General features: G+C 44.6%; 1 protein-coding gene across 1 annotated transcript; it reads left to right on the forward strand.

The window, feature by feature from the left end:
• The first annotated feature begins 2,010 nt into the window (after nt 1–2,010).
• Nucleotides 2,011–4,832, forward strand: LOC110529116 (mannose-specific lectin-like). Its single transcript, XM_021611258.2, has 3 exons — nt 2,011–2,109; nt 2,432–2,525; nt 4,337–4,832. The coding sequence occupies exons 2-3, from the start codon at nt 2,436–2,438 to the stop codon at nt 4,601–4,603; spliced, it is 357 nt and encodes a 118-aa protein (XP_021466933.1). The 5' UTR covers nt 2,011–2,109; nt 2,432–2,435; the 3' UTR covers nt 4,604–4,832.
• Nucleotides 4,833–11,544: the final 6,712 nt, after the last annotated feature.

Raw genomic sequence — 11,544 nt, forward strand, 5'->3', positions numbered from 1 at the left:
CTGTTATATTATTCTATTATCGTCTACACATCATTGTTCGATCTGACACCTCACACCTGAATGTGAAAATTAACAAAAATGTAGTAGATTGCTGGTGTAGTAGATTATTAGTTTATATCATCTCTATAAATACAATTTCAACTGAAGTCCATCTTCAGATTTGCAGATAGGTTAAACGACTACAGCCTGCCAGAGACATGATCCCACGTTCCCCCCTCACCCCATTCTAACTGAATTTGCACAGATAGTGATGCTCTCATAATGTCCCTTTTGATTACACTTCAGTAAATTAACAGATAGCTAGATCTGGATCTCAATGCAGAGAACAGGTACAGTTTTCTTTCCATTTTCACAGATAAAAACCTTGTGCATATTGGATCTAATCATATTCACAAACAAGTCAGACGCCTCTCGCAAATCTAATCAGATGATTTTAAATTACACCCTGAAAGAAGCTTGTCTATTAGTCTGGAAGGAATGCTGACTTCAGCAGAAGAGCAACAGCATTTCTCAAATAAAGGGAGAGCTACAGTTTTCATTTGATTTCATGTTAATCGTGGGCAAATATTATTACGTGGTCAAATATTATTATTGATGTTGACAGTTAAATGCTGGCCCTTACTCAGAGGGAAAGAATGAACGACTTAGCTATTTTGTAGTAGCACAACATTTCATTTTACAGTAGTTTAATTTTTCAGAGTTTATTGGTAATTGAAAATGTGCGCTCTTACTTGCTTGGTGATCGTTCGACACATCACATTAAAGTATCTCTTTCAAAGAAGCAACAGATGTGAAAGGCCTTCATACAAAATGATGTTATCAGTGAAAACTGATACTTTTATTTGGTCTTCACCCACATCTTCAATCACAAATAAATACTTGTGATTTTTTGTTTTTATCTTCTCCAACATATTTATTTTACTGTAGGGGAAAGTGCACCTTCATCAAAAAGGTCAGGTTCTGAGGGAAGCTGTTTTCAAACATCAAAAGATTTTAAAAAAAATAAGAAGAAGAAAATACAATTGATTGATTGAAGGGAAACTTTCCAACATTTCCAACAACTCCTTGGAAGTGGGAAATACAAGGTTCCAACTGGAAAATAACCACTTGAACAACTGTCCCAAGTTGGAATTCCAAGGGGGGAAGTAAGAGATAACGTTGATACCCAGAGTTTACAAGTTGTGACATTTCATCACTGACCTTTCACCTTTTCAACCAAAAGATGATCAAGCAAATCCATTGACAGTGTCAAACTTATCAATGTGGATAATGTAGCTAGTGTGACCATACTCTCAATGTTAGCTAACTTTATCATGAGCAACGTTAGATAGCTCATGGTTGAATCATTTTTTAAAACTTGAACACAATCACATCAAATTTATAACTGGGAGATTTCCCAGTTCCGATGAGCATTTGAAGACAGCATTAATGTGCTTGCTGAAGGCCACACCGTTAGTGATATTCCTTATCCAATCTGAAGCATGACCAGTACTGGTACCTCGAAAAACGAAATAGGACATATCAAAGTAACAATATACTGTAATGATCGGCTAAAGGTAGATGGTGTTAAAACAACATTCAATACTTATCTAGAATGCAAAGCATGCCTACCAGCTAACACTTTTTCAGTAGCTAAATAATTCCCCGAAAATGTAGGGGCTAATTAGTCACTACTATGAACGAAATTCAGAGGAACACTTGGCCACCAAAAATCAAATGTAACTTTATAAACGATTTGATCTTTTAAAAGATTATCACAAGACCAGTTCAAAACAAGTATTTAGCACCCTCAATGTGTCCAGCCAGATCCACCAGCTGAAGATGATTAAAGTCTAATCTAGGCAATCTAATCCAAACTATGAAAGCATCTTATTTTTCAAGATTCCAGTCCAATTAATTACCACACGTTTTACTGGGTTCATGGGTGTCTTATGCATCTCAGTGTCCATTCAGCCATGAAAGAAACCTGTATTCTGCTTCAATGTCCTCCTCCACTCTCTCCATCTTGCCCTCTTCTCCGTGGGTATAAAAAGGACAGTTCTTTACCAGCTTCACTTCATCTGGAACCTCCAGCCTTATCAATCCAAACTACTGAACCACACACGGCCTGTGAGTATCATAACGGGGGTTTACCAACTTAAGTATCTGGGTATAGCATGTATCCTGCTAAATGTTGTATTTCAATCACCAAAAAACGGAAATGTCTTTGAAGGCCACTTAAATTCTTGCCAACTGTCAAAATGCCTCATGTGAAGGGTGCTATTCACCTTTTGAAAGGTGGTCCACTGAATGGCCCATTATTGTACTATTTCAAAAGCTATTAATTTATACATTTTTGCCATGGAAATATTTGCTAAGGGAATTTAGAAAATGCAAGGTATATATTACATTTTTTGCTAAGCAGGGTTTATTTACTTATTCTTTATTTCAGAATCATGAGCAGGAATTACATGTCCAAGTATGATGAGATGCGTAAGGGAGACATCATATGGTCCAATAACAAGGAATACAAGGCAGTTTTCCAGGTAGGTTTAAAGCGTCTTAAAAGCTGCTATATACAGTGCCTTGCGAAAGTATTCGGCCCCCTTGAACTTTGCGACCTTTTGCCACATTTCAGGCTTCAAACATAAAGATATAAAACTGTATTTTTTTGTGAAGAATCAACAACAAGTGGGACACAATCATGAAGTGGAACGACATTTATTGGATATTTCAAACTTTTTTAACAAATCAAAAACTGAAAAATTGGGCGTGCAAAATTATTCAGCCCCCTTAAGTTAATACTTTGTAGCGCCACCTTTTGCTGCGATTACAGCTGTAAGTCGCTTGGGGTATGTCTCTATCAGTTTTGCACATCGAGAGACTGACATTTTTTCCCATTCCTCCTTGCAAAACAGCTCGAGCTCAGTGAGGTTGGATGGAGAGCATTTGTGAACAGCAGTTTTCATTTCTTTCCACAGATTCTCGATTGGATTCAGGTCTGGACTTTGACTTGGCCATTCTAACACCTGAATATGTTTATTTTTGAACCATTCCATTGTAGATTTTGCTTTATGTTTTGGATCATTGTCTTGTTGGAAGACAAATCTCCGTCCCAGTCTCAGGTCTTTTGCAGACTCCATCAGGTTCTCTTCCAGAATGGTCCTGTATTTGGCTCCATCCATCTTCCCATCAATTTTAACCATCTTCCCTGTCCCTGCTGAAGAAAAGCAGGCCCAAACCATGATGCTGCCACCACCATGTTTGACAGTGGGGATGGTGTGTTCAGGGTGATGAGCTGTGTTGCTTTTACGCCAAACATAACGTTTTGCATTGTTGCCAAAAAGTTCAATTTTGGTTTCATCTGACCAGAGCACCTTCTTCCACATGTTTGGTGTGTCTCCCAGGTGGCTTGTGGCAAACTTTAAACGACACTTTTTATGGATATCTTTAAGAAATGGCTTTCTTCTTGCCACTCTTCCATAAAGGCCAGATTTGTGCAATATACGACTGATTGTTGTCCTATGGACAGAGTCTCCCACCTCAGCTGTAGATCTCTGCAGTTCATCCAGAGTGATCATGGGCCTCTTGGCTGCATCTCTGATCAGTCTTCTCCTTGTATGAGCTGAAAGTTTAGAGGGACTGCCAGGTCTTGGTAGATTTGCAGTGGTCTGATACTCCTTCCATTTCAATATTATCGCTTGCACAGTGCTCCTTGGGATGTTTAAAGCTTGGGAAATCTTTTTGTATCCAAATCCGGCTTTAAACTTCTTCACAACAGTATCTCGGACCTGCCTGGTGTGTTCCTTGTTCTTCATGATGCTCTCTGCGCTTTTAACGGACCTCTGAGACTATCACAGTGCAGGTGCATTTATACGGAGACTTGATTACACACAGGTGGATTGTATTTATCATCATTAGTCATTTAGGTCAACATTGGATCATTCAGAGATCCTCACTGAACATCTGAAGAGAGTTTGCTGCACTGAAAGTAAAGGGGCTGAATCATTTTGCACGCCCAATTTTTCAGTTTTTGATTTGTTAAAAAAGTAAGAAATATCAAATAAATGTCGTTCCACTTCATGATTGTGTCCCACTTGTTGTTGATTCTTCACAAAAAAATACAGTTTTATATCTTTATGTTTGAAGCCTGAAATGTGGCAAAATGTCGCAAAGTTCAAGGGGGCCGAATACTTTCGCAAGGCACTGTAAATAGATTTACAGATAGACCGACAATGTGTCATCTGCAGTCAGCTGAACTAGGGTAGTGTCTCCCAAACGGTTTGTGGGTTTGCACCTACCTAAAAACTTTCAAATTGGTGTGCATACCACAATCGTTTATCTCTCGTCTACACAGGAGGACGGTAACTTTGTCATCTATGGCTGGAGGCAGATGTGGTCCTCTGACACCGCCGGCCAGTGTGACGCCTACCGCCTGTGCATGCAGGACGACTGCAACTTTGTCATGTACAAGAGGGATAACAAGATGATGTGGCAAACCAAGAGCCAGGGTCAAGGGTTCAAGATGTGCCGCATGTACCTGCGCAACGACGGCAACCTGGTCGTTGAGAAGGACGGAGAAGAAATGTGGAACTCTTCTTCCTCCAAGGGCCACAAGCAGTGAATGTCCTGACCGCAACTGGCTCTATCCTAAGGGTCATCAAGGAAGATGACTACTCACACTCTGTACCATAAATCAAATCCCTGTGTTCCAATATCCACATTAACATACCACTTAGAATGAAGTGATGTGCTGTGTATGAGTTGTAAGTGGTATGCTAGTGTGTATATCGGAACATCGCCTGAAGGTATCTGACTCACAGTGAAAATATTATGCAATAAACATTTTAAATGCCCCAAAACTTTCTTGTGAATCATATGTTTTTAAGTTCCTGATGCTTGTCCACATGATTTTTGAGCCCAATGAGAAATGAATCCTTCTTTCCATTAAGTAATCACTGGTCTGAAAAAGTTGGCAAGAGGAAAGCCTTAGGTTGCTAAGTTGGTCACACTTTATTTTGATAGTTCCCTATAGATTATCTAATTTGTTCACTTGTAGCTTGCTGTTTGGACAGTCAGCATTCCAAATACAGATTTGAAAAACAAAACTGATTTGAGCATTAAGGCCTGCAATGTGAACACAGCTTTGGACTCCCTGTGTCCAATCACTGTGGTTCAAACCAATTAAATACATCAAGGAAAATAAACAAGCTCTCTCTCGATGGTCCCACCTTCATGAAGTGAATTTCCAGCAAAGATCCAAATATGACAAGGAAGGAGCTTCCAAAAGAACAGAGTTAAGGTTCTTGAAAGCTGTAAAACAAGGCAGGCTCTCTTAACCTGACTGGCCTTCAAACCTGTCAATCACTTATCAAAATTCCAACCAATCAGGGTGCTTGGACGCACACCAGGGCTCCACCCCGCACACCTCAAGAAGATGCAAATTGTGTAGTGATGGACTCTCACATGGTGGTTTTCTATCTTGAAGTGTTGTGCATCCATCAAACATAACCACAATCATATAAAACATCTTCAAATGGAAACAGATGTGTGTGTGTGTGTGTGTGTGTGTGGGTGGGTGTTTGTGGTGGTGACTATCAAAAGTACAGTGATGGGCCTCAACATCATGTTCTAACCGGACAGCACTATAGTGGGCAGAACCAAACCAATTATCATTAATTATATAGTGGGTGAGGGAATATCCAGCCAACTGCTCAGACGAGCTCCAGCTGGCCGTTGTTTTTCATGGTCCTAGGTCTTGCCGGATTTAGCGACCAACAGTTTTTTTCATGGTCCTTTGTATCGTCGGATTCTGACCTGCTATAGTTGATATGTTGAGGTGCCCCAAAGAAGAGTCAAGAGACAACTGTAACCACCCGCCTCAGCCCACACCGCCACACAAACCCATCATGCACCTGAGGAAGGCCCTACACACCTCTCTTCTCTATTAGACTACCAGGCCTTCTCTAGTTGGAAGCTGCAGAAGGAATACGAGGACCTGCGTCATAAGCAGGAAGAGCTCACGAGGGCGTACTCTAGGCCCTCGCGGCCTGAGTAACCACTGTGGGAGCACCATTTCCAACGTTACTCTCCTGACTGTCACCTCTCTAGGCCCCCTTGGCTTGAGCCATCGTCATCGTCGCGGAAGTGCCACCACAGCCGATACTCCCTTAGTTGGCCCGGTTACTCCCCTGAGAGACACTACTCCAGAAATCCCCGGACAGAGTATTTGCCACATCCACAGGACCGTTGGGACTTCCACTACATCCTGAGCTTGCCCAGCTATAAACCAAATCGTCGTGGCCCAGCTGCCCCCCCCCCCCCCCCCACCAGTCTAAGACACTTGAGCACCTGGTCAGCTTCTGCTCTCCAAAGATGTCCGGCTTCCCATCAAATCAACACAACTCCAGAGAGGACAGTCCACCACACCAAAGTCTGCACCCCCCTCAGCCGGAGCCTCAACTAGCCATAGTTAAGGAGCCTCCCACTCCAGTTGTGGACCAGCTGCTGCCATTGGTCTTGTACTGGTTGCCGTTGCAGAGTCGTCCTCTCCTCCCAGTGAGGATCCCCTGCTGCTCGAGCCAGATGCTTGGGTGCCCAAGGTTCAACTGTCTGCTACCCTGGAAACTTCAGCCACAAAGACTCCACCTGCTCTCCCTCACGAGCCTCTCCCTGTTCCTGGCCCAGAGCCCAAGCCTGTGATGGATTCTTTGCCCGCTCCTAGCATGGAGTCACAGCCTACAGCTACTGCAGAGGTAAAGTACAGCCCAGACGTTGGGGCTCCTCCAGTCACAGCCTGGTTGGATCAGCCCCTTCCGGTCTTTCAAGTTCAGCCTGCGCCACAATGATTCAGCCTGCTCCTGCTGGCCCGGCCCTGCCAACCCCTGCCTGGTGGGACATACCGGTCCCCGGCCTGTGGTCCCTGCAGTCCCCGCCTGCTAGTGTAGCGTGGTTCGTTCTGCGTTGTGTACTTTTAATTAGGACGCTGCCACAACTGGAGGTCTGCTAGTTGAATTATTTTTATTTGCCCTGCACACGAAGAGACAACACACATTATGTTAACCCTTGGCGCGGTCCTAGCTCTCAGGCACCTTGCTAGCTGGACTTCATAAGGTTGTTCCACCTCACTTCCATCAGCTGGGACTTCACCATCCTCTTGGAGTATCCTCCCAGAAAACTCAGGAAGGCCTGCTACCCAGTGGACAGTCCTGGCGTCACTCCCATCCATTTGGCTGGACTCTGCCGACATCTCAGAGGTCACGTCACCACTCGATAGAGATCTGTGACCCTCAGGTTCCTCCCACGAAGGCAAAGGCAGAAAGTTGACTGGCATAATCAGGTTCCTATGCACAGTTTTGATGCCTCCAGTGGTAGGGTGTTGGATACGATATGTGTTGAGTGAGCTGTTCTTCGCAACCACTATGTACACCACACTCTCCCAGCGATCAGCCAGTGTCTTCTTGCCCCTCTCCCCCTTGTTAGCAAGTAGAACTCTGTCTCCATTCTGCACAGAGTGACCCTTAGACCCTTTGTTGTAGACCTCGGCTTGTCTCTTTTGTTGCTTACTGGCATGCTGCTGGGCCAATGTCATGGCCTCTCTCAGATCCTCACCCAGAGACTGGACATACTTATCCACATCTACTGTGTCCCCATCCAACAGCACACTTTCAAACATAACATCTACCGGCAACCTAGGGGTGCGTCCGAACATCAAGAAGAAGGGTGGAAACCCAGTAGTCTCGTAAACAGTGCAGTTATAGGATAATGTCAATGTGTTCAACATCTGAGGCCATTTAACCTTGGACCTGGCTGGCAGAGCTCTAATCATCCCACCCAGTGTGCGATTCAGACGTTCCGCTTGACCGTTACCCATGGGATGATAAGGTGTCGTGTGGGACTTTTCAACACCAGATAACTGAAGTAATTCTGCAATAAGTGAACTCTCAAGGTTAGCACCCCTGTCAGAATGGATACAATCAGCGAACCCATAAATGCAGAATAAATTATTCCAGAGAACATGAGCAACAGTCTTAGCAGACTGGTTTGGACATGGATACGCACAGGCCAGCTTAGTAAAGTGATCAGTCACTACTAACACATCAATAGACTTGTTGTTTGAATCTTCTGCAGTCCAGAAATCAATACACACAAGTTCTAAAGGTGCCGTTGTCACAATGGAGACCAGTGGAGCTCTTGCTTCAGGCTCAGGTGCTTTACTCAACACACATCTCTTACAGTGGGCCACGTAATCCTTGACATCCTTCTCCATAGATTCCCAGTAAAACCGCTGTCTCGTGAGCCACAATGTGCGCTGCTGACCCTGATGACCAGCATCATCATGAACTCCCTTCAACACAAGGCCTCTCAAAGACACAGGTATGACATACTGGAATATGTTCTTCTTACTCACTGGGTGCTTTGAGACACGATACAGAATCCCTAACCGCGTGGTGAGTTTTCCCCACTGTCTTAGAGTATAAACTGTTTCTTTAGCTTCAAGGACTCGCTCTCTCCTAGATGGGCGCTGGCCTCTATCTACAAAGAACATGACTCTGTTGATGATAGGATCCAGTGACTGGTTATCATACAGCTCCTTGTGTGTAAGGACAGGTAAAGGGCTCTGACCCATGGACATCAACTTCTCAAGGTGCTGCACATGTGAAACGGCCCTCACTGTGGCACCATCATCCCATCAGCTGTGAGCATGGAGGACAGCAGACACCTCTTCACAGGAGACCAACCCACTGACATCGTCTCCAGCTCTACTCAACTCACTCCCAGGAGCCATAGACATTCTACAGCCAGCCTCGGGCTTTTCACAGGAGAGACGGAACATGTCTTGTACATCATCCACTCGAAGACCTCTGGCTTCCTCCAGCAGGACATCATATGGAATTCTTGTCAGTCAGTGCAGAACTTTGGAGCGGACAAATGGCTCTCCGCTCAAAGCATCAGCAACAACATTCTTGGGCCCTGGTATGTACTGGATATAAAAATCAAAGGGTGCCAGCTTTGCAACACATATCTGCTCGCATGCATCAAGTCTCGGCTTTGTAAGAATATATTTGAGTGGATTGTTGTCGGTCCACAGTAAACTTATGCCCTCGCAGCCAATGGCTGAATTTATCATGAATGGCCCATTTCATGGCTAGAAATTCCAGCCGGTGAGCAGGATACTTGGATTGTGCATGATTAAGAGACTTACTAGCAAAAGCTATTGGCCTGGCTACGGCCTTCCTATCTTGCACTTGGGATAGTACAGCTCCCAAACCACTAGTAGATGCATCAACAGAAAGTAAAAATGGCTGAGAGAAATTTGGATGAGCCAGCAGTGCCTGGTCAACTAGTGCAGCTTTCAAAGCTTCAAAAGTGAGTTGACATTCGGCAGTCCAGTCCGCAGCTGTGATCCTGCGAGAGGGACCAGGCCTCTTTCTGCCCTTGCCTCTCCTAGGCTTCTTCTGACCTGTAGTCAGCTGAAACAATGGCCTAGCAACCATGGAACAATTCTCAATGTAGTGTTGATAGTATACTACCATACCAAGGAAAGAACAGATGTTGCTAGGAGACGGAGTGACACCATCAGCTTCCATTATCTCACTCTGTCAAATTTACAATGGTTTGAACCTTAGCAGGGTCAGTGGCTATGCCCTCCTGAGAAATGATGTGGCCCAAAAACTTAAACGAATCAAAATATATTTTTTAATTTGTATCTGTTATTTTACCAGGTAAATTGGGAATTTAGCCAGGACACCAGGGTTAACACCCCTACACTTACGCGATAAGTGCCATGGGATCTTTAATGACCTCAGAGAGTCAGGACACTCGTTTAACATCCCATTCAAAAGACAGGGCAGTGTCCCCAATCACTGCCCTGGGGCATTGGGATAATTGTTTAGACCAGAGGAAAGAGTGCCTTCTACTGGCCTTTCAACACTACTTCCAGCAGCATCTGGTCTCCCATCCAGGAACTGACCAGGACCAACCCCGCTTAGCTTCAGAAGCAAGCCACCCTTTGCCTTGATGACAGCTTTGCACACTCTTGGCATTCTCTCAATCAGCTTCATGAGGTAGTCACCTCGAATGCATTTCAATAAACAGGCGTGTCTTCTTAAAAGTGAATTTCTTTCCTTCTTAACAGACCTCCTCAAAAACTTGCACTTAGAAGGAGACAGTTTAAGATTGTGCTCCTGCAACCGCTGAAAAACCATCTCAAGTCTCTGCAGACTCTCTTCCTCCGTCTTAGCAAAAACCATCAGATCATCCAAATAGCAAAGGAGACTTAGAAAGTTTTGGTCCCCAAAGATGGTCAGCATCATTCTCATAAAAGTAGCTGGGCTGTTGCAAAGGCCTTGAGGTAAACGATTGCACTCGTGCAGACCTAAAGGAAAGGAAAAGGCAGTGTATTTCTTATCCTCTTCATGCAGTGGCACATTGTAGTACCCTGAGTTCATGTCCATGGTGCTGAAGAAGGCATTACATCCCAGCGCAGCCAGTACATCAGCCTGATGAGGCAGGGGATGAGCATCCTTTACTGTGCGGGCGTTTAACCACCTAAAGTCAGTGCATAGACGCAAGTCCCCATTCTTTTTCCATACCAACACCAATGGTGAGGCATACTCGCTGCTGGATTTTCTGCCGATTTCCTTTTCCTCCATATCCTCCAGTGTTTCCCTGGGTTTTTGGTAATGAGCTGGAGAAAGCCTACAATAGGGTAATCGAAATGGGCGGTCATCAGTCAGCCGTATGCGATGGCAGAACTCTTTTGCCTCTCCACAATCCAGGCTATGTCTAGAGAACACTGTGTCATACTTCTCAATTAAACCGACGAGTTTGTCTTTCCAGAACTGTGAAACTGGACACTCCTCAACAGACAGGCCTTGAAGTCCAAGATTGCTCAGTGTACTGTTGCCATTAACTACACTGCCACCAACTGAACTCTTAGCTGTCAGACTGCCATGTGAGCTGTCACATTGTACTTATGCCACGTTCTGGTAAGCTGCTTGCTGCTTGACATCATCAAAATCCTCAAATGCAATGCAAGGATACACATCTGCCACTTTAGCATTTCATCTCAGGGTAACTGGTGAAGTTGTTGGATTCACAATCTTCACAGGGAGCCATCCATCCCCCCACAGAGGCATAACTACTCTCCCTACTAGTATGTGTCGATTCACACAACGAGACGTGCTGGGCTCGACAACAACAGTACTGCCCACAGAGAGTTTTGTCTTTGGGGGTAGGCGGCCCCACACCAGATGCTCACTCATGGGTTGGAGCGTTACTGCTCTCTTCAACTTAATGGTGCCCACTTTATCTGGGATGGAGTCTCCTCTCCATCTCTCCATATTTGATAGGAGACGCAGGAACTGGCTGTCATCACACTGGCCAGAAGGACCTGGCGTACCCACCACCCGCCAGTAGCTGTCATTCGATTTGAACTGTCTAATCAGAGACTTCAACACATTAGTGCCCACAATGAGTTCATCAACCTGCCCATCTACAATAAGCATTGGGACTACATAACTAAAGTCATAAAGCTGTATTTTTAAGTCACACATGCCCATG

This window comes from Oncorhynchus mykiss, chromosome 8, assembly GCF_013265735.2.
Source record: "Oncorhynchus mykiss isolate Arlee chromosome 8, USDA_OmykA_1.1, whole genome shotgun sequence".
Classification (NCBI taxonomy): domain Eukaryota; kingdom Metazoa; phylum Chordata; class Actinopteri; order Salmoniformes; family Salmonidae; genus Oncorhynchus; species Oncorhynchus mykiss.

What these genes read in the sequence shown, in the direction of transcription:
- LOC110529116 (XM_021611258.2), top strand. Translation starts at nt 2,436, where the DNA reads ATGAGCAGGAATTACATGTCCAAGTATGATGAGATGCGTAAGGGAGAC. An exon ending in AATACAAGGCAGTTTTCCAG is followed by an intron (nt 2,526 to 4,336) that starts GTAGGTTTAAAG and finishes TCGTCTACACAG; the next exon opens with GAGGACGGTAACTTTGTCAT.